Source organism: Haemaphysalis longicornis, unplaced genomic scaffold, assembly GCF_048455015.1.
Source record: "Haemaphysalis longicornis isolate Haplotype H1 unplaced genomic scaffold, Haemaphysalis longicornis Haplotype H1 scaffold_4, whole genome shotgun sequence".
Taxonomy (NCBI): domain Eukaryota; kingdom Metazoa; phylum Arthropoda; class Arachnida; order Ixodida; family Ixodidae; genus Haemaphysalis; species Haemaphysalis longicornis.
Genome location: NW_027526361.1, coordinates 36,109,859 through 36,133,669, shown reverse-complemented (window position 1 = coordinate 36,133,669; position 23,811 = coordinate 36,109,859). Strand labels below are relative to the sequence as shown.

At 47.3% G+C, this 23,811-nt stretch overlaps 1 protein-coding gene across 4 annotated transcripts in view; it reads left to right on the top strand.

Moving 5' to 3' along the window:
- Window positions 1–23,811, top strand: part of LOC144178500 (neural cell adhesion molecule 2-like) — a 389,343-nt gene that overhangs the window by 65,567 nt on the left and 299,965 nt on the right. The window contains exon 1 of one of the 4 annotated variants that reach the window (XM_077706412.1): window positions 14,216–14,681. The exons of the other annotated variants lie outside the window; for them this stretch is intronic. Coding sequence (XP_077562538.1) covers window positions 14,573–14,681 — 109 coding nt within the window. The 5' untranslated portion in view covers window positions 14,216–14,572. Of the gene's footprint in view, window positions 1–14,215; window positions 14,682–23,811 lie in introns of those variants that run through there. 4 annotated transcript variants of the gene reach the window in all.

The following is a 23,811-nucleotide window of genomic DNA, read 5'->3' as shown; positions in this document are numbered from 1 at the left end:
TGCATTTGTGTTCGTTCCTCAGCGCTTCAGTCCTGGTGCTTCCTTAACCGCTTAACTTGCATTGCTAATGATGCAAAGCGAACTTTTTGAACCTGGCTAACGTCTGCTAACTCGGTATTCTCTTTTCCTCCTTATGAATGTAAACAGCTGGTGCTAAGTGCCGTGCAATGTCCGCCCTACGCTTAGGTTCGTCAGCATCTCTGATCGATACTCCTCATTTGAACAGAAAGCAGTGAAAGCGAAAGAAAAGCTCGCACCTTAAAGTTGGTTGGAGTGAGCTTCAGCAGAAAGGTCGCGCTGCCAAACTGGTACGTCAATACGAGTCTTCAAAAACTGATGCCTGACCATGGGTTAGGGTTGGTATAAGGAATGCTCGAACTTGAGAGACTAATGGAAAGTTTGAAATGACGGCACCTTAACTTTAAGCATCATAATTAAAGCATTATTACCGAAAAAAACTGTGTTTGATTCCTCGGTAATAGTAATCGGTAAAACACGAAAGGTAAATGTTCAGCGAAATCTGCAGCTGAGCATGATTTACGCGTCGGCGGCTGTCTTGTAGGTGTGCTTGGCGAGCGACGTCCTGCTGGCGGGTCACTTCGGCAACGGTGTACTGACGTAATTTCCATGACAGATATGACATCAGTGAAATCTTGGTGTATCCCGGCATAAAACACTTTCGTGTTGAAATATAAAGCCCGAAAACGAACAACCCTAAGTGTAACGTACACTTTAGTACTAAAGGTTGCTTCCCCGCAAGAAGACAGAGTTTGCCGGGGTGACCCTTTACAGGCCGCTTGCTTCGTTGTACTGGCGCCATTTCCGCGACGGATATGACGTCACTGACATCTTCGTGTATCCCGGAATAAAACACTTTCGTGTTGAAAATGAAAGGAAGAGCACAACCCTCATTTACAGTTCTGCGCACAAATATACCGGGACTAGAAAAGACACAACACAAGAGCGCTAGTCCCTGTATATTTTTGCGCTGAACTGTTCATACTAGAATACCAACTAGGCTGGTTAGTTACGTTACTAGAGCCCAACCCTGCATGTTAATCGCTTATTCTGACAGAAATCACCGCATTACGGCGAAATATGAGTTGGAGCGTTAGCGTAAATGAACCGAGAACAACAATACCCGCGACTGACACAGAACATGCCCCTCAAAATGATGAAGTGCGATAACTATCATTTACTTCCTCAATGCTTGGAGACAATATTATGTTTGTACTTTTATTTAGGAAACACAGAACAAACCTTCCAACCTTAGCGTTTGTTAAAGAAATCTGGAGGTCGTGCCACACAGACTCTAAAATATATGCTGACTTGTTCGAATTGCTACCAAAATCGCTGTCCCAATTAATTTGATACAGTCGTTTGTGGGGGCTATTGGACTAGAAAATAGGATGAAGCCAACTAGCACAACTCCGTATCCCGGCTAATACAATTCAGCTTAGATTGAAACTTTCAGTTATCAGATGAACGCTAACCTTGAGTCTATATGAAGGGAAAGAAAACTGGAGTCAGCTCTGGTAGCCGAAGAGAGAGTGATTATAGATGTAACACTGACTGACTGATTGGATAACTTTGTTGTCCTTAAGGACTGAGTAACTTTAGTTCAGGAGGATAAGATAGGAAACATGCAGCTAGATAAGTCTGCTCAAATTAGGGGAAAGGACGGAAAATAGTAGGACATCTGATAACTAGAACAGTCTCGGAACATTGCTGGCGCTAGGCGGGACAAGGACGACGAAGGCCTAGCGCCAGCAATGTTCCGAGTAAGAAACCAACTAGCCCCATTTCAAGCTCTGGTTAACTAGAACAGACAACGAGCAGACTTCGCCATGACAAATGGAACCTCATTGACAAGGCGAGAAGCGTAATACGTCTCAAAGGTAGATAGACAAGTGCGAAAAGGGAGGAGATAACAAAGAAATGCAAGACGCTGACTCGAAAAAAAGCCCTTGGAAACAGTTGGAGGAAGAGGCCTTCGTCGTAAAAGGGGCGTACCTTAAACCGGTAAATGATCGTGAGGGGGGATACATGTCTTAAACTAGTCCAAGCTATGAAGGGTTATTAAATTTAGTTGGTTTGAAAATAAAAATGTTTGAAAGGCGGGTCATGACTGTCCCTCCTTAAAGTCTAAAATATACCTAAACTAGCTCTATGTAATTTTCAAAACGTACGGGAACAAACGAGAATGCAAGTGTTTGTTCGTAGTTAATCACTGCAACAAACTGCGAAAACGAGGGAAATGTACGAACAAAAAAGAAAATAAACGCGTGGTTAATTCGGCAGATTGTTCATTCAGTAAAACACTCTCAACCAAGAGAATCCTTAGCAATAACAGCATACATCCAGGAAGAAAAAAAAAACACCCATGAAGGGCACCGTGAATAAAATAAACAAAGGCATTTAAGAAAACTACTTGAATGCACATCCTACCCTTTTCATGCTAGAAATTGATGGCGAAGAAACGCCTAGAGCGCGGCGGCATGATTTAGTGATATTAAAGCTTGGTGCGGTCTTATTGATGATGTGTTTTTTTTCTATTACTCATACAATGTAACAGGGTTCATTTAAACTCGCTGTTTAGTCCACTTTTCTTGCTCTATGTTTTGTTATTCGCATTCAATCTTTAGCGTTATATTTTTATATACGAAAACGGCAGATACTACGTAAAAAGGTGCCTTTATTTTATTGCCCACCTAAAGTATAGCTCTAAACATGAAATCTTTGTACAGCTTCATGAAGGACCCGTTCTTTTTCTTTAAATAAAACAATGTTGCCGGGTTCATTCCAATTCGCGGTTTATTTTTAACCTGTTTCTTGCCCTGCGTCTTCTGTTTTACTTTGTTTGGCGTCATACTTTAATAAACAAATACGGCGCATACTGCGTAGAGAAAATGTGGCTGCATGTTTCGTCAACCGAAAGTGTTGTTTCAAACACGATATGAATCGCCGGTAAGGCTGACTGTGCACATGTTGAGAAAAGGGTTTATGTGATTAATACCATTTCGCAACCAGGATTTTTAGCAGAGTGCTCGTAACCCCGTCTCCCAAGAATTTGCGTTCAGGCAAGCCTTTGTATGTCCTTTTTTGTCATTTTGTATGTCATTTGTAGGTCACAGGCCTATAGCCACATGCCTTCACCTAAGCAGACTGTGAGGGAAGCTGGAACCCCCGTCTGTCTCAGCGTTTTCATTGCAGCCGACCAACCTCGGTGACGTCACGTGTCCTCTAGGCTGGCTGCTAGTTTTAAATGTCACATTGCTTGGGTGCCCCATTGTGCATCCCGAAGAAATGGTCCCCGAACAAATGGGCGTGGAATTGATAACCGGAACACGAAGCAAGTCTGCTAACTTCCGGGGTTTAAAGAGCCACCGTTAATTCATAGTGCCCAGGAACAAAACAAAGAGCACAGTTCTTTGTTCTTATCGTCGGGCTGTTACGCCACGTCCTGCTCTAATGGCACTCCCTTAACAGTGCGTACCCCACGGCGCGCATAGGGCATTTTTTTTTTTCGTTTTCGTCTACATAATTAAAACGGTCGTCGCAGACCTAGCCCTGACCACTCCTTATTGGCCGCGGTTGCCATATAAGCTAAAGGACGTCCTTCTAGATGACGTCCGTTTGTGTCCCTTGCAGGGTGGGTTGACCTTGCTCGTTAAGCCGGCTTTCATAGTGCTGAGGCACTGGCACTCCCTGCGGTCAGCCTCACGCGATATTATTAAAGGTTTTCAGTGGCTGCACGCCACTCAAACATTTACGTTTCCGTCTAATGCGCCAATGAAATAAACGGAGTTCGTTTCAAATGGAATGAGGGCAATTCGTTGTCCGGGAGCGTCGTCTGGTGCGTTAATGTATATCGTACGCAATCGTGAGTTCCCTCTTCCCTTAAATATTTAACTCACTGACGCGAATGCATTGGCGAGCCACATGAAATGGCGCTGAGCATTAGCTGACAGCGAAAAACGGCCTACCGCGTCTCCAGGTGCCCTTTCCCGGCGTTCTTCTGCATCGCATGTCGTCGAATTTGCGTCGGGAATGGCGTATATTTGCGTGACGCTTCTCTGATGCAGGGAATTTATAAGGTGCAAAGCAAGCTAGGCTGATCTTCGGCGCCAGGCATGGGATTTGATGTCGTAACAGGAAGCAGCGAACGTCTCTCCTGTGTGTTTGCGACATCCTAATACTTTTTATTGCAACAAATGACAAAGGTATAACAAATAGGGATTAGCGCGTCCTTGTAGTTACGAAACGAAATACGATGGCGCACGATGTCCTCTGTAGAAGTACTGCTATAAGTGACGCTTTCCTTCCACCCTCTTGGTTCGTCTCCGCTGTGGTTGGATGAAACATCCTATGTTGGATGTTGTAGCCTATCACAGTGAGCGGTGCGGCTGGATGAGTTTGTCTCTATATATATTTTTTTACCTTGACGGGCAGTTGGTGGAGCATTTCACGGTTTTGCGCTTCCGATGCGCTCGATATCGACGCGGACATTTTCGACCACCGAAACATTCCACAGGCTGCTCAAGGACGCAAATAGGCTTGCGAAACTGCGTGGCTATTGCGCAATACCAGCGGTATCCAACACATCAATAAGTTCTGTATAACGTATTTGCTGCGAACGGAAATATACATCAATGATGGTGAAAAAAAAAGGTCTCACCTTATTTGTGACCGTGTTCCACCTTGCAAGTTTCGCAATAGCGCAAGCGTCCTGACTTTGTTGCTGTTATTTGCTCTCTTGACAACTTTACCTGAACAACCACAGAAAAATGTTATTCAATACAATATTCCCCACAAGAGAGAGAGAGAGAGAGAGAAAAAAAAAGAGAGAGTAAATGTTTATTGCAAAGAAGAAGAGGTCGGCATGCGAAACTGATCATCGGGCCTGCTACTTCCTACTGGGGCGAGAGTACTGGGGCCAAAAAATTTGCAGAAATTTAAAAAATTGTCTACTAATGCGTAGCATTCTTATGCCGCTTATCTTGAGCGGGAGTTCTTTCCAGCCAAATTTTTGGTTTTTCTGAATTATTTCCAACAAATTATCTCCATTTACGCTATTATACGCAGACTTTGTTTTCACTCCTGCATGGGCCCGAGAAGGGCCTCCAGTATCTGTAAATAAATACATAAATAAATAAATAAATAAATAAATAAATAAATAAATAAATAAATAAATAAATAAATAAATAAAAAATACCTATTAGAGGTATTACTTGTGTCAAATCTGCGTTTTTGGTAAATGAGAGGATGAGAGGTTCACGGTTCGCTATTTACCGTATTTTTATATATTGCTTTCTTTGCAAGTTCTTCCTTTTTTTTCAAGTTTTTCAAAATTCTGTTCGAACAATTATATTCATTTACACCATTATAACGTTTACTGGTGTAACTTGCGCGAGATCTGCATTATGGAGGAAATATTGGGCGTTACACGCCCCATTATTTCCCGTTATTTTTTATATGTTGCTTATTTTCTAGTTTTCCAAAATTTAGTTCGACCAATTATCTCCATTTACGCAATTATAACAATTACAGGTGGAACTTCCGCGATATCTTTACTTTTGTGGAAATGCATGGCGTTACACGGTCCTGGCTGGAGGGGGGGGGGGTACTCGGTTACTCATTAAAAGAGAAAGGAATGAATATGGAAGGTACAAGAAATGACAGTGAAATCGACGAACGAACTATGTGCATGCAGTAATACCAATAAACGTCTCCCATACAACGGGGCGTCGAATAAGATTATCGCAGTACACTTTCGAACACACGACTATTGTCCATATCAAACAAAGTATGATACATTATTGCGCCGTCTGTTAGTTTTCGCAACCTAGAGATGAGAATCCAGAGAGGATTCCCTAAGAAATATACGCAGGGCCTTAACGGCTAGGCTTTTCTCCGCGTTGTCAGCTCACCTGCCCAAAATCGTTCGTTCGGACAGAGGGCGAGTGTGTAAGCGTAGTAATGCTGCCTCAAGGTTATTTCGCTCAGTAGTGTACCTTGAGCAAACACTAAGCAAATGTTCGATAGTCTCTGGACAAGAGCACAGAAGGCAGTCCGGGCTGTCCTCTCGCCCTATTGTGTGAATATACTTTCGGGTCAACGCTACTCCAAATTCACAACCTCTGTATGAAGGTATCTTGACTTCAGCGAAGTCGAGCAGCAAGGGGGAGACAGAACTTTTGCTCTGGATCGAGCCTGTGCAGCCGTTCGTGTCGATTCTGCGGGTCAGACGAATGCAAGGCTACCGCTTGTTTACGTGCGCGTCAGAGTATTGCGTTGGTGTCTTGTCTTGTGAAAGGCATAGGCCAAGAGAGTTTTATTGTGGTGCGCATGCGGTGCTTCTGCATCCGCCAACTCATTTCCAGCGATGCCACACTGACTTGGTATCCACTGAAAACCCCAACCGTGTGGCCCTTTTCAAACAACTATTTGATTAGGATGGACACATAAGTGGTCAGCTGGTCATATGCACCTCGCTTCATTGGGTACCTTAGCACCTGCAGCGCTGGTCTGCAGTCACAAAAGATAGTCCACAGCTGTGGTCTTCCACAAGAAATGGTGCGGAGCCCTTCGCGCTTCCCTGCGAGATATTTGAAGGTGAGGAAGGACCAGAAAAATAAAATTCCCTCGGCACTTCATTCTGCTTCCTTGACGCGAATGCGAAAGCGAGTGATTATGAATGACCTTTCCACTGCTTCGGCTTGTTAGCGTGACTTTCACCGCTTTCGTTTCTTCCCATTTTCACGCGAATTACCCCGACAGACAGACTGACTGCAGTTCACGGGGTAGCTTCCTTACAGTGAGAGCACTCCTCCTCATGCACCTGTTCTACGCACGTGCCATCACGTTCACGTGTCACAGGGCACGCATCAGGCTGATTCTTGCTTCATTGTGGTCCGGTTCCTGCTTAGCGCTGTGGCTAGTACACCTGGCTTCTGTACAGAGGACCCGGGTTCAAATCTCACATGAGACTAAACGTGTTTTATTTAGTTGTTTTCTCATTACAGCGGCGGTCATTTCGGTACCACTCGTGTTGACGACGACGACTACGATCACTTTTCGCATTTGATACGGCACCTAAGGGTTTCGCCTTAAAATTTACACCCGCGTGCCCCCTCGCTTCGCAGTAAACGACGCCCGAAGACGACGGTGTTTCCGCTTCCCTCTAGCACCCGTGTAATTCAGCTGTTATCTCGTACATCGCACTTCGACCAGTGCGCAGTGAGACTGTGGCAGGAATAGCATGACAAAATTTAAAAGCGATTGTCTTCCTTGGGCTACCTAAACGCAAAAAATGTCTGTCTGTCTGTCTGTCTGTCTGTCTGTCTGTCTGTCTGTCCGTCCGTCCGTCCGTCCGTCCGTCCGTCCGTCCGCCCGTCCGTCCGTTCGTTCCTCGATTCAGCCGCCTGGCCTAGAATTCCTGAACGAGAAGTTTATATAGCCCAAACATTTGCATACTACTAAATCTGGCGTAAATGTCCATACTTGTCAACATTGTTAAGTAAGCACAAGCATTAAGATATTTGAGGCAGAACATTAATACATAACTGGTACGTGCAGTGTTCTTTATATTAAATAAGCGTCGGTGCAACTTTTGCGATAGAAAAAAGAAAAAAAAAAAGAATGCCGTTCGGGCTATATTTTAGACCCTAAATACAAAATAGGGCTTGAGAATATGAGCCTTGGGTTTGTGGCCCGTGTGCAGATGCAACCAATGGAACGCCAGCCGGGGAACGCGGGAAAATTGACTTGACTTGAGCAAACGTCCAGAGCGTTTATTGTGTTAATCGACCAGATTTAGCGTAAATACCCAAGGTGGAGTAAGTTTTCCTTTGTAGCCGTATGGCTGCATTGAGGTGGATGTCACACTTTCTTTTGCAGAAACTTACTCCAACTTGGGGATTTACCCTAAATCTGGTCGATTTACGCCTGTCCATCTTCTTCGAGTTGTTAATCAATTCGCTGTCGCGCTGCAAACGGGTACCGTCCTGCTTAGCTCAGTTGGTAGAGCGACGGCTCCGGTTAATCGGCGGTGGTCCCGGGTTCGAATCCTGGACCAGGACGAATTTTTCTTCAACTGCGAATTTTCTGAGAAAGTTGTATAGCTTTCTTTTGTAGCCGTATGGCTGCATTGAGGTAGACACCATACTTTCCTTCGCAGGATAAAAATATACACAAGAACGGAAACAACGGGTTCCTAAAAATATCAGTGTCAGGAGATGTTATTCTGTATTGGAAATATTATTTTATCTAGTTTGGTTGATTGAGTTCTTGATTGAACATTTGTGATTGACGGTTTACCAAGCCTAGATCGATGACGTGGGTGTAGATTTGGCACCCTGCCCGGAGGCTCAGTGCCTATTTAGTTGTACTGCCGAGCACGAGGAAGTGAGGTCCGTTCTCAGCCGATGCGAACGTATTGTAATGGCTAAAGCCATCCTTAGCATCGAAAGGTGGCTCTCATGGTCGTTATTACTCCATTCGTCCCCAAAGGAGTTTGGCACTCGCTAACGCTGAAGAGGAGAGGAGAAGAGCGCAGAAAGGGTTTCGCCGCTACTCGCGCTTGCGCTCTTTATGCGTCCACCGGGGGAGAGGTAGCGCGACGACAGGGTATCTCCCGTGATGAAGCGAGCTGTTTTAAAAAGAGACGAGACAACAGAATGCAGCGTGTCTGGCCATTCTGAACGTGTGCGGTAAAATAACTGCCGCTAGACCGCAGGACTCGCGCCACCGCCAGGAAAAAGTAAGACGTAAGCGTTGGGCTGCTAAAAAACCCGTTCGACAAGCCGCTCGCTTGAAAGTGTTCGCGTAGAGAAGCGTGATTATTTCTAAAACAGCAAGAAGGACTTGAGGATCTCCTTACCGCTGGTTATCCACGTTGATCAGCTAGCAACTGCATTGTCGTCGTTTGGATTTGGGTTAGTCATAGCCGTTTTTCTAAAAAAATGAGCCCATGCACTCCGTACATATGGTTAACCAGCGAAGCGGTAACGTACGACCGATGTTTTTTTTTCTTCTTTGCTACCTCAGACGCACCGTTCCTGCTTACAAATGTCGGTAGATTCGAGAGTGCGGCTACTTCATCGATAAACCCAACCAATCTCTCTTCGGTTATTCTAACTCCCTTCCAACCTGTTGGTTTTTTCCACTCAGGCGCATGGCGTTGCGCCGCGAGTAGTTTTCTGCCTACACGGAACCGCTGGGGTTTCCCTTTGCCCCGCCGTATAAACCTTAGCTTTAAAACACCTTCAGAGCGTTTCCACAAATTACTCTCAGCCTGCACTTTGATATTTTGAGCTTTCTGACATTCCACCCCACAGCAGTTCCGTGTGACAGGAACACTGTTGGCTTTTGTATTATATCACTGGCTGTTGGTAACACTATGAATAGTGCTATTATTTGAAACAGAAATACGGAATATCTTGTGTGTAGAGCACTTGTGCATGTTAACATCCTTATTCGGGTAAATTACTTCTTTAGCGCTTTACACGTGGCGCCGAAATCTGACATTACAGCGATTTTCTTTTACATCTCAGTGACATCCCCGCCTGTGTGCTGCATATTTAAATGTCGGGTGAGGTTTTTATTGATTTGAAATACTGGTTTGCTGAAATATACTGCTTAATTGCCTTACTGATTGATCCTAATTGTTGAAATTAAATATTTTTTCGCTTATTTGCTTCGCCTTTTCAACACGCGTTGGTTAATGCCGTCCAACAACTATGGGCTTTGCTTGCATTCACTGGCGCATTCCCAGCTGAGCCTGGGACATAGATCAACTTGACGTATGCCAATGCCGTGAATCATGAGTGTAGTAATCCTGGACTTGACAGCCGACGCTTCGAAAGAAATATCGGCGCAACGTTCATGACAGTACGGCAATGGTCGTGCGTGATGTGGCCATGGCTGTGCGGAGTGCATGTATATTTCATGGCATGGATCGATTGATCGGTCGTTAGATTCAGGGATGGACGTTCTGGTGAACTTACGTTTTGAGGAGCGTCTCCCCGCTTCACTCCAAACAAAAAGAAAAACAGAAAGTTCGTTGCACTCACACACCCTTGTGCAATCGGGCTGTGGAATGTCTGATGCATCCCTTTATAGTGATTGATTGGAAAGAAGACGAACTTCGTCCTGCGCCAACGATCATCGTCGAGTTCACGATACAGCAGCGGCAATAAGTCACGGCTCGTAAATCTACTTATCTAGAAAAACTAAAAGGGCCAGAAAACATCCTTGTAAGTGTTGCTCATGGGATGCTAAACGTAAATATACTGCCTCAATCACTAAAAAAGACAACTCGCCTTATAGGTTCTTAGGTTCCTTCGCTTCTAGCAGTGTATCGGCATGGTATGCCTAGCTTGAGATATATTTTTTTTTGTAAGACTGCAGTGCACGAATGCTGTGTACGAGTTTGCTCAGAGAGCGTCATTGTTTACTACTGAAGGATGCGCCGTTTGCTACTAAGAATATTTCTAACGTAATAGGCTTAACGAAATGCTTATGCTCGGAATACATTCCTCGTGGCAAGTCATGATGAAATATGTTGTGAGGTTGTCAGATCAGAACGATAGTTGCGACTATCCTGTGCAACGGCGCACTCACCCCAAGCCTTTTTATAGCAACAATGCCGCCTGCTTTAAGGAGAAAGCGTTAAGGGCCCGATTCGGCGAAAGAGCCCCGCTGTTGGGATTGTAGCGCCGTTTGGGCGACTATTTGAAATCATGGGCATACCAGATCGCAAACATTCCCGTGTGTACGCCTTTCTGAGCCTTGACCTTTTGTACTTCGCTTTAAAAAAAAGGTTTTAGATTCATGACGAAAATAGCGCAACGAAATACGAAGACAGAGATAGGATAAACACAAATACGGCGCCGTGTTTGTGTTTACCATATCTCTGACTTCGTCATTCCTTGCGCTGTTTTCGTCATGAACGTTCACCAACTTGCCCAGTTCTTCGCACTCGTAAAGGTTTTAAACGTGTCGTTTGTAGAAAGTTTGAAAGCTGTGCTGGTGGACTGTCAACAATGTCACGTGATGACTGTGCGGTTACCTTTATAGACGCCGAAAGCGTCAGTGTAGCTGGGTTGATGGGAACGTGCACTCTTCTGGCTTTGGCAATAGGCGTTCACAAAAGCGTTCTCCAATTACATATTTAATTACAGAGCCATTATTGGTATGCGGAACCAAGGGCCACGTGACGACAGGCCAGAGATTCCATCCCTGCTTCACATCTACATAACGCGGAATGCTGTGTTCGAGTTATTTCGGTGCTCGAGGTAGGCTGAGCTGCGCCCATCAGGCAGTCTCGGATCGGTGTCAACGAAATACCGAAGAAAAACTCCCAGGCATTTCCCCGAGGGTGAACATGGTTAAGTGCGAATGCACGGGGTGATGCTATGAGGGGGAGTAAAGTTAAAATCCGTTGGCATTCGCCCGTGAGCGCGCGCGAGCCGACCCACGGAGGTCTGGCAGCCACCTGGCTCGGCGCCGAGCGCGCCGAGCCAGGTGGCTGAGAGAGGAGGCGAGCGCAAGGGGAGAGGGACAGCGGCGCACGGCAGCTGCAGCCGAGCGAGGGGGAGAGGAGAGAGTGTGACGTCACGGTGGAGAGAGAGGCGCGCGGCAGCTGCTGGGGAGAAGAGGCGCGCTGTGACGTCATACCATGACGTCACGGCGCGAGGAGCGGTGCGGGGAGCGGCGCGCACCCGCGCAGCCACGGCGAGGAGGCGGAGCGAGCGCGGTCACGTGGTGAAGTGACGTCACCGCGCCGTTGCTACCGACGCTCCTCTCCGCTCCACGCCGTTGCTAGGGAGAGGAGGACTGCGGACGCCGCCGCCACCGCTGCCGCCGGCGGTGGAAGGTTTGGGGTCGCTTATAAAGTGCATTCGCACTTAAAAACAAAGTATCTATTTGAGTTTCGCTGTGAGTCTTCAGATAATAGACTGCGAAAAACAAAGTTACGACTGTTACGACACATGGGCAGTGCCAAGTTTGTAATAGACACGAACTAAACACGTCGCTTATCTATGCTGAGGGTCTTGCAGGTTATGAACGCACGTAGAGCGACGTCAATGTTACGAACGCGTGGAAAACACTATGCTGATTGAGGAAGCAGCGACCGGGATTCGTACATTACGTACGCACCGATAGGCAATGCGGGCGCGCGGGCAGGCACACGTCGATTCCACACACGCAAGCAGGGTTATTTGTCGGCAAGGTTAGCTTTTAAAGACGATAATCTTCCGTGGGCGGCGTAAACGCTGAAAATTTGGTGTGTCTGCTTGTCTGTGTCTGTTGCCGCCCGAGTAAACAACAAAAAAAAAAACCTTTACCATCCCTTCCTGAAAGAAACTGATAGAAGAGCGAAAGATTTCTCTCATAAAAACTGCGCTAAATGCGCGTCGAAACCTTCGCTAAAAGTGAGTACAACCTTCGTTGAAAGTGCGTCCCATAGATTCTCTAGCCTTCACAGACCCAAATCGCAAACGAAGAATGAGGCTATGCGACGATTTTTTTGCGCACTAAGTAAACGCTTCTACGAACGAACTGGATTTGTATACCGATACGTGGCTTATGAGATAAAGGCATGCAATTGTACTTCTTATTCGGAATAGATGCGTGTATTTTCCTATCTTGAGCCGCTACTTTTCGCGATTTCCAAGTAACGTTATTGTTACAATAGAAACCTGGCTTCACGCACGCGCTGTGTGTCCAGAAATATTATCAGAGCTTTTCGGTCGACCAACCGGTCTATGGGGAAATGCATTAGTTTTTTGACAGGACGCCATTAATCCCACCAAGAAAGCTTTCGCTTTTAAAAGGCACTTCAGTCGTTACTGGTGTTCACGGGTGGCACCGGTCTCTGGTGGGCCACTGACTTCCTGTAGTAATTGGCGGGGTAGAATTGCAGGCACCGGTGACCAGGCCTGCGACACCTAAATTTAGCTGACCTCGAGCGTTGCAATTATGTGGCACTGGTGGCCCCTAGTGTAACAAGTTGCAAATAAATCTGGTTTCTTGGATATACTGCGAAACACTAAATCGGCGACCAAATTGGGCATAGATTGTTAGGTGACAGGCGGTAAAAACGCTGCCTTCTCTCAACGTCATTTGTGGCAAAGGGCGCAAATATGTGGTTAACTCTTTCACAGAGCAAGCTCTTTATTTGGCGCGAAATCATTCACATGAAGATGGCGACGGAAGTTGAACACGAAGTTTTCCCCTGGCAGATCCTTTTGTTGTCTGAGTTTTCCGAACCGCTTCGATCATGTCGAAATGGAGCAATCAGATAGACGCCGGCTGCACAACGTGAGCAATTTAGGTTCGATTCCGACTACCGCAAGCGTTTTTTTTTTCTCAGTTCACCCACGACCATTCACCATCATTGTCAGAGAAGGTTGGTTTTCTTGTAGGGCGTTTACGCTTTCCAGACGGATCAGTGAGAGCACTAAAGCGTCGCTTAAAAATAATGGAGTCATGCTGTCTTGTAGAAATGGATGATCAGTGAAACTGGTACGTGTACCTAACCAAACACGCGATAATACTGACTGTAATAAAGACATTCACGTTGGAAGAGCTTTATTTCGTCCCAGCCGTAACGAGAATGGCTTTGCGTTTACTACGGTGCCCTCCAATCGGTCGGCCACAACTTGCATCGGATTAAGGAGGCTTCAAATCTGCATGTTCTCTTCGCTGTGTGGCTACGGCGTCACGCGAGCGGCTGCGTCGCGTTCATTCTTTTGCTGACTTTTTATTTATGTGTTTGCTCTCCGAGTGCACATGAGCGTCTATGTCGCGTTCATTTTCTTCACTTCCACCTTTTCTGTGCACGCGGATTCCTACAAAGAACCCCGACCAACGAGACGCCAACAGCTGCGCGGTACAAAACAAATGAAGACAAATAAATGTAATCCCAACGCGTAGCCGGAGACAGAAGCCGCCGGAAAGACTCCTCCACCACCATCCTTATCCTCGTCGCGGCGCCCGGAGGAGGTCGTCCGCGAGGGCCAACTGCTTGAGCACCTTGCGCTCAAGAGTCGAGACGGGCGCGGATCGAACCGAACCCCGCAATCGGATCCCGTCAAGCGGACCGGAAAAGCAAGCAGGGAATCTTCGCCGCGCGCCACGGGCCCGCTGCGGCCCCCCTCGCCCTCTTCCTTCCAGCCGGCGCCTCACGAGGGCGCACGCGAAGATAGCGCTCGCCGCCGGCTCAGCCCGCCGCCGCCGCCGCCACTGCCGTTGTGGTGGTCGCGCAGGCACTGCTCGGGCCGGCCGTGCTGCGCATCGATCCCTGCTGCACACGGACTGCGAACCACTCGGCGCAAGGCAGCACGCTCTTCCATTCGCGGACGACACGCCGCTCTCCGGACGTCCACCACCACCACCACCACGCGGTCTGAGTCCCCCGGTCGCCCTCCGTCGTGTCGCGCGGGCGACGCTGGCACGCCGGCCTCGCGCGGCACGTGCGCTCCACGATCCTCAGCTGGGACGGTGCGGCGTGACCACTGGCCTGAACCGTGAGGACACGATTGTTCGGAACAATCGTCTCGTGACAATGAGGCCGCGTGCCTGGAAGCCCTGGTCTTGCGCTGTGTACGTTCTGCTGGGTGCGGTGTTGGTGCAAAGTCGGATACAGGGGCCGGCCAACAAGGAGCAGCCATACGGTGCGTTGCTCTTGCAATGTCTTTTCTCATTTGATTCTTCCATTTGTTTCGTTAGAATGAGTTAGTGTATCTTCTTGTGGCCGATGACAGATTTTGCAGCCCGGGGTCTTTGGTTGAGCTGGTACGCGGGACTTGAAAATTCACCAAGGAACCAAGTCCAACCAGCGACCAAAACGCTAATCACCCAGGGACTTAGACAGTCATTTTTCCCGCTAAAGTTGAACTGACTGTGTGTTGACAGCCCGCCTCCGTCAGTGACTCTCACTTCCTCGAGAGAGCGGGAACCTGTTGAGCAAATATAGGCGAAGGGGAAGGGGGTCAGACTATATCGATCTTTCTTTGTTTAGACAACTCAAAGTGAAGGTACGTGTTGGCCATTCTCCCGGCGGAGGTTGATGAAGTCGAGGGTTCGACGGAAGTCTGCCTGGTCGTGATTAAACACGTTGCAATAAAACGGCAGACACCGACCGAGAAAAGAAAACTGCTAAAACTTTAAAAACAAAAAAATGGGCCCATCTCCCCGCGAGGGGGACTGGAGTAAATGCTTCGCATAGGGGGTGGGTGTATTGCGTTAACGTTTAGTGTTTGGGGAGTTGGTGGTAGTGAATGCGTTGTATCAGCAGCTTCTTGACGTAGTTTGAATGAGTCAAGGATATAAGGTGCGTTCGTAGCCTCCCATTCTGTGTCGGCTTTGTGGCGCAGTGGGTAGAGCACCATGTACATTGCGTTCCGCCCGCAGGGTCGAGGGATCGAAACCAGGCGCCGGATAGTATTTTTTTTTTATATAGTGTAGGGGGAGGGGTGCGGACTACGACTACGGACGTCAACGCGGGTGACATCGTGAGTTACGGAAATGCTCTGCATTTAAAAGAGACGTTTCGGGGCGAAGAAATGTTCGTGGAAGTTTGTGTATTCTTCAGCACGTGATGTAAGCAGCGCGTGTGCGACGAAGGCAGGGTTACCCTCATTTCCACTGATCGTGCGGCGTGTTTTCTGCATTTAGTTAAAGCCGCGATTTAAACTTTATTTATTGGCCTATAATACTTGAGTTTTCCCAGTTAGTCTTGTGGGCCGTTGCAACCGCGACAAGAACATTCTACGCTGTTCGCTTCTTTTTGACATCGATCTGATGCTGCCTCAGTCTCTAACGTTGCCCGATTCACCGATGTATGCGTAGTCGCAATCCGCGCAGGGTATCTTGTAGACTACGCCAAGAAATGGTTCTCTCGAAAGACTGTTCACACCGCCCACGAGTGCATGCCTCAACATAAGCAGGCACATGTGATACCTCAACGTGAACACCCCGCAGGACATGGGACAAGATTTCGCTTATCCCAGGGACGTTGGGTATGGCATTACGCTTTCTTGGTCGAAATAAGCCGGTCGGACGGAATTTGATAGGTGGCGTTCTACAGCCCTCAAAGGTAGAGTTCCTGTATATCGCGTAGCGCCAGAGTTGCGCGTCCGATTGCCACATGCCGCGGGTTCCAGTTCGACAGGAAAGCCCGCTTTCAGTGGGGCGCACAAGACCACTTATTCATTCAGTTCTGCTCAACTCAGCATCGGCGGTTGTAGAAGCGGCGGCATCGGCGGCGGCTCAGCTGATAAGCAGCCGAGAATCGTGCGCCAGTTTTTGTCCGGCCGCTCCTGGACACTCCTCCTCGCCGCTGCCGCTGGCACGGCGGCCTACATACGAGAAGGGTGGCTTTCCCGCATGACCTGGGACTCAAAACGGCGGATGGACGCGCAACTCTGCACCCCTAGGGGAGCTATATACAGGAACTCAACTCAAAGACGACGTGGGGTAATAATCGCTTGCCGAAAGATCGTTTCACACCCGGTCCATGTCGGCGAAGCGATCTTAGCATTGGCGCAAATGCGATTCACACGGTTAAACAGGTAGGTAGCGACCGACCTTTTGAGTAGATACTGATACATGTATCTGTTCTTCACGTGTCAGAACATACGAACTGGGACGAAAACATAATGATTACGGAGGAATATCAATCGATTTAGGCTTAACATTCACTCATTTCGCTATCGCTCGGACAAAAGTTTTTTTTTTTTTCACAGCCACAAATTACGACATTACTTGAGCATTTATAATACCCCAGGCACCATTTTTCAACATACATCGTAATATGGTGGAAACCTGATCCCCTTTTTATTCTGCAAACATATTTCACCCGTCCCTTTCAGCAACTTGTTGACTGTAAGCGACATGACCTTCCACACTAGTGCGTTTCTTTTGACAAATTGAATGCGTGTCAGGAATACAGGCTCCCGAATTGTAGCATTGCTGAGTAGTCGTAAATTTTGGTGGCTGGCAAGGCCAGCCATAATAAATAAGAGAATAAGCTCTAATAGTCCCGCGAAGCCCTGCACACGCTTCGGCCGTACAAAATTTAGTGTTCGAAAGCTTTTATGTTTGAAAGTATAGTATTGTAGGCCAACCCGCCTCAGATATTTTCTTTCTGGGCCTCTTAAATGCGCCCGAGGTACTAGCGAAAAATTTGGTGTTAGCTTTTTCGCCCCGTGAGGAGACAAGTTAAGCAGCTACAAGTGGATTGATCGCGAGGCAGCAACTTGCGCCTATTGGTTAGACATACCAAAACGTAGAACAAACACAGCTTAACTGGGGCGAAAGGGAGACGATACGCGCACAGGTGGTGGAATGGCATGGTTTTGTTGGTTCGCCGTGTGTACGTGCGTCTGTCCTCTTCTTTTCGTCCTTGTTTTATTGATTGCCCCCATTTTACCGTCAGCTGAGTTTCGCAAGTTTTGCTAAGATATTGCCCCCATGAGGTCGGCTTGTCCAGAAGAAAACGTTCTATAATCGCCACGGTCAGGTAGAATGCTCGAAAATATTTTGGTGCCCTCACGCATTCACGAATTTCGCGTTTAGGACATATTCATAACAGGCAAAATTGGCGTCATTAAGAAAATCTATTGCCGCGAGGAGACAGAGAGAGAGTGAGCGGTACACACGCGCACACGCGCACACGCACACACGCACACACGCGCACACGCACACACACGCGCACACACACACGCACACACACACGCGCGCGCGCGCACACACACACACACACACACGCACACACGCACGCACGCGCGCGCGCACACACACATACATACATACATACATACATACATACATACATACATACATACATACATACATACATACATACATACATACATACATACATATTGTTACGGTGCACCCTTCCTTAGATAAGTGGTGCAGACAGACAGACAGAAAAACTTTATTTCGGTTAATGCCATTCAGGTCGCGCTTGTAGCCGGTGGCATCCACTCACCAGCGACCTCCTCAGCCCTGTCGATTAGCCGGACCTGAAGGTCCGGATCGGAGCTGCGGAGCGCGGCCTCCCAGTGCTCCTCAGTGGTGATTAATGGGAACGGATCCTGGGGGCATGCCCATATTATATGAGATAGGGTGGCGTGTTCACCGCACAGGTGGCAGGCTGCAGTTGGGTAGAGACTTGGGTGTACGTGGGTAAGACGGGCTGGGTTGGGGAAAGTGTTCGTTTGTAGCAAACGCGAAGTGGTGAAGCCACTGCTATGGAGAGAAATCCCCCTGCACACCATGAGACCAATCATGGAGGACGAGAAAGGCGACGATCGGTGTGGCGCCCAGCAAGAGCTAGGGCGGTCATCTGCTGTGTCTCTCATTTTCCCCTTTTGTAAATAGCGTAAATACATCTAATTCTAACCGCGTCTACCCCGTCTCAATATATATAAGTGTGTTGAACCGAAAAAAATACCGGTGCGGTTACGGTTCTGGATCAGGCGACATCATTTCGTTCCGGTTCAGTTAGGTTCGACAAAATCACGTATCGAACGGGTTCGCGAACTGGTTCTGGAGCTTGAACCGGTTCGCGAACCGTTTCGATGAGTTGTATTATCACTGAAATTAGAAAAACCATTTATTAGTTTAAAACGACAGTCAAATCGAAATTCAAACAAAAATTGAAAATGCTGCTGTTCCCCAAGGGCAGGGGCGCAATTGCAAAGCAAACTTTAATCAATTACCAGTTATTAGAAAAACAGATGAAGTGGCGACGATTTACCACCTACTTTATCGCCCAGACTTTATGTTGTCCTAGCGACTATTCATAAAGCCACTGCCAAGAGATATGACGGTGAGATATATTTTCTGCCCTTTCCTTTTTAGTTGAAATCGCAATCGGCGCTATGGAATCGCCCATCACGCTGACTTTGAAGCCTTAAATTTAGGCCTGCGTACTGGCACGTTAAATACCAGCGCTTAATACCAATGGCGCACATATTTAATATTTGTAACAAAACAGAAAAATCCTACAACAGGCACATAAATACTACCAATAAATTAGAATATTTGGTCACCCTGATTAATTTGTTAGCTGTCACTTTATCGAATGTGTTAGCTGCACTTTTGTTAAAAGTATGCTTTAGTTAACGCTCAGTCACTGCATTATTTCTCTGGCCACTGCAATTCCTTTTGCGATAGCTATATCGGATGTGTGCATTACAATTAGTATGCCATCATACCGCCTGACCCCCGGCCATGGTTCCCTGTGCAACGTTGCGGAATCTTATAACAGATTATGCTGTTACAAAATGAAAAGGAAATTGGACGCGCGGAGCATGAGATTGGACTATTTTGGGTAGATGCTCTTAATTCGTCCACAGCAGTACTTTCCTCCGGAACGAGTAGCAGTAGAAGTAATGCAGCGAGTTGGGCAATCAGTACAAGTGCACTTTCGTAAAAAGCAGATCTGAAAGAGACAAAACTGCAGAACAAGCATAAAAGATGATCCCTGGGCTAATAGGACACTGTGAGGCACCGACCTGCCTTTCTGCACGTGTCATATGCTTTATTACTCTTTCTGCTTCCAAGGCAAGGTCGAGGGCTGCAGGTACTTGCCAAGAGATTAAGTGCGCACCTTAACAATTTTCCCTGATATATGTGCTGTTATTTGTATATCTAAAAACAAAAAAAAACGGGACTTGTCTACTGCACCGTCCTCAAAAACTGACCACAGAACTCACTTCCTTAGCATTGATGACACGTTTGGTTGTGAAAGGCAGGACAAAGAAAAATATAGACCAATATGCACGTTTTGGTGCTTTTTTTTACTTATTCGGTTTTACTTACTTTTTGCATATTATTTAAAAAAAAACGTGATTCGCCTTTTCTTTTTTGTTGTTTTTCGTGAAAACACATTAAAAAAAAACTGGCGCATTTGATGCCCCGTGGTATATCTCTGCTCCGAGGCGCAGCTGATGTTGCAGGCCGGCAGACTTATTTTAACCAGCTGGTGATATTAAACGTGGATCAAAATTTCGATGCACGGACTTTCTCGATTTCCATAAATTTCAGAAAAAAATGTCGTGGGGAAGGGAGATCGAGGCCACTTGTGGTCAGCGGCAAACGGCTTAGCCACTGAGCGGTTCCTGCGGTCACACTTGTCAAGTATTAACAATTTCCAGGTGTCGGACCTTTTAAACAAGTTAGGAAATGCAAAAAGTTTGCACAAATCGGGTGCGGGTTATTGCTTTTGCGCAGTGGAGCACTCCTGCAGCCTCATTGCTCCAATAACGTGGCAGCTAGGGAATGGCAAAGTCGTTTTATTTCCCCTGCAAGCTGCCGAGAATGACGTTTCGTTTGGTCAGCTTGCGCTACGCTCGCGCTTCCAGCAGCAACGGACCATTGCTACATTGGCGCTCATTCATCTACCTGTTGTTACATAGAGCGTGATACTGTTCAATTGTCTGGAGGGGAAAGTGCGCGAACGGGTACGAAGTTGATGGTACGTGAAAGAAAAAAGGCCTGAAGTGCATTGACTGTGCAATATCTACAACACAGGGTCGAACCGTGTCGGCATGAACCGTTAACCGTTATTTATTTTGTCGGTACAGTTCCGGTTCCGGTATCGAACCGGAACTGTACCGACAAAATAAATAACGGTTAACGGTTCATGCCGACACGGTATATATATATATATATATATATATATATATATATATACACACACACACAGTCGAACACGGATATATCGAACTCCAAAGGGATCGCGAAATAGTTCGATATAAAAAATATGGGCTCTGAGAGCTCATCTGTGGCGGACGACCACTTACCGATCGGCGCATTCAAGAATGACAACTAATTCTGCACTAACGACGCAACAGGATGCTTTATTTGCGTGAAAAGAAATCGCTGATATTGGCCTGCTTCTTCGTCCTGTACATGGAATTAAAAACGCTGGTCTCGATATTCTCGAGGCTATCCAGGTGTGACAGCCCAGTTCCTCCCATGTCGCCGCAACTACGTAGAATCAAGCTGAACGCAGCCGCCAGTTCACCGGCGGAGTACGATCGTGTAGCCGCATCCTCGTCCAGACGATCTTCGCCACTCGAGCTACCAGCCTGGGTTCCTGCAACCGCAGCTACGATATCCTTGTCACCGACGTTCGCAACAGCCTAAACATTGCTGTCAGCGTTCACGAAGTCGCCGGCAGACAGTCCGGCTGGAACAGCAGCCGGGAAAAGGGACGACAGCTCGCGAAACGTGTCGACCATGCCCTAGTCGTCGTCGTCGCCGTCTTCGCAAGCTTCCGAATGTTCGGCCGTCACGAAGCCTGCCTTCCGGAAGCAGTTTGCCACGCTCTGCTTTACGCTGTTCCAGGCACCCGTCATCATGTGTATGGCCCCCAGCTGGTCAACTTTAAGCTCGGCGCCCACGCGGAGGTTCATTAAAAGCCTATCGAGGTGTCGCCTCCTGTACCCAACCTTGAACGACGCTCGAGCGGCTGCAGCCTGGCTGTTGTGCTGTGAGGCAGAAACTTGAGCTCGATGTTGTCGAGCTCGCAGGTGGTTTGGTTGGCCGAGTAGTTATCCATGAGAAGGCAATCGTGACGCTCTGACGCCCCGGCTTCTGTCCCTGTTGCGTTTTTGCGAAGGCACTAAGCGACCGCGGCAATCGGGGGTGCAGCGACCGCCGAAGAGCACCTTCCAGCTCGTGCGGTGTTCGATATACCCAATGTCGGGAAAAATACCGTTTGATATAAACGTACGAATTCCTATACTTTTACACAGAATTTTCAAGGGGATAATTCATGAGTTCGATATAAACAATAATTCGATATACCCGTGTTCGACTGTATATATATATATATATATATATAGTAAGGAAATGAGGGGCTCGTTGAGGAAATACAGAAAGATAGGGCAGCAGTCTACAACGCCAAAGGAGGCATAGGGGTGTGGTTAGGCTCTTTTTCTTTTTCACTACGGTTAATGAAATAAACATTTTTTTAATATACAGAAGAAAGAAAGAAAGAAAAACACGCGCCCAGAGTGGGGACCGAACCCACGCCTTTCGATTACATGTCGAATGCCTTACCAATTCGGCTATCTGGGCGACTGTGTTCTCGTTCACTTTCTAGGCTATTTATATTTACTAGAAGTGTATCTGATGCTTGAGGGTGGTAGCCAGCGCCACTCTGACTACACGGGGAGAAGGGGACCTTCTTTTCAACCCCCGGGGCGTGACTCGAGCGTCTACAGCCTGTCATGAGCGGGTAACTGGCGGGAAGCCCTCTTATGCTACCTAGGCATCAAGGCTGCCAGAACCGAGACCCTCGCTAGCCTTTCGCAGAATAATATAGTAAGGAAATGAGGGGCTCGTTGAGGAAATACAGAAAGATAGGGCAGCAGTCTACAACGCCAAAGGAGGCATAGGGGTGTGGTTAGGCTCTTTTTCTTTTTCACTACGGTTAATGAAATAAACATTTTTTTAATATACAGAAGAAAGAAAGAAAGAAAAACACGCGCCCAGAGTGGGGACCGAACCCACGCCTTTCGATTACATGTCGAATGCCTTACCAATTCGGCTATCTGGGCGACTGTGTTCTCGTTCACTTTCTAGGCTATTTATATTTACTAGAAGTGTATCTGATGCTTGAGGGTGGTAGCCAGCGCCACTCTGACTACACGGGGAGAAGGGGACCTTCTTTTCAACCCCCGGGGCGTGACTCGAGCGTCTACAGCCTGTCATGAGCGGGTAACTGGCGGGAAGCCCTCTTATGCTACCTAGGCATCAAGGCTGCCAGAACCGAGACCCTCGCTAGCCTTTCGCAGAATAATATAGTAAGGAAATGAGGGGCTCGTTGAGGAAATACAGAAAGATAGGGCAGCAGTCTACAACGCCAAAGGAGGCATAGGGGTGTGGTTAGGCTCTTTTTCTTTTTCACTACGGTTAATGAAATAAACATTTTTTTAATATACAGAAGAAAGAAAGAAAGAAAAACACGCGCCCAGAGTGGGGACCGAACCCACGCCTTTCGATTACATGTCGAATGCCTTACCAATTCGGCTATCTGGGCGACTGTGTTCTCGTTCACTTTCTAGGCTATTTATATTTACTAGAAGTGTATCTGATGCTTGAGGGTGGTAGCCAGCGCCACTCTGACTACACGGGGAGAAGGGGACCCCTATGCCTCCTTTGGCGTTGTAGACTGCTGCCCTATCTTTCTGTATTTCCTCAACGAGCCCCTCATTTCCTTACTATATTATTCTGCGAAAGGCTAGCGAGGGTCTCGGTTCTGGCAGCCTTGATGCCTAGGTAGCATAAGAGGGCTTCCCGCCAGTTACCCGCTCATGACAGGCTGTAGACGCTCGAGTCACGCCCCGGGGGTTGAAAAGAAGGTCCCCTTCTCCCCGTGTAGTCAGAGTGGCGCTGGCTACCACCCTCAAGCATCAGATACACTTCTAGTAAATATAAATAGCCTAGAAAGTGAACGAGAACACAGTCGCCCAGATAGCCGAATTGGTAAGGCATTCGACATGTAATCGAAAGGCGTGGGTTCGGTCCCCACTCTGGGCGCGTGTTTTTCTTTCTTTCTTTCTTCTGTATATTAAAAAAATGTTTATTTCATTAACCGTAGTGAAAAAGAAAAAGAGCCTAACCACACCCCTATGCCTCCTTTGGCGTTGTAGACTGCTGCCCTATCTTTCTGTATTTCCTCAACGAGCCCCTCATTTCCTTACTATATTATTCTGCGAAAGGCTAGCGAGGGTCTCGGTTCTGGCAGCCTTGATGCCTAGGTAGCATAAGAGGGCTTCC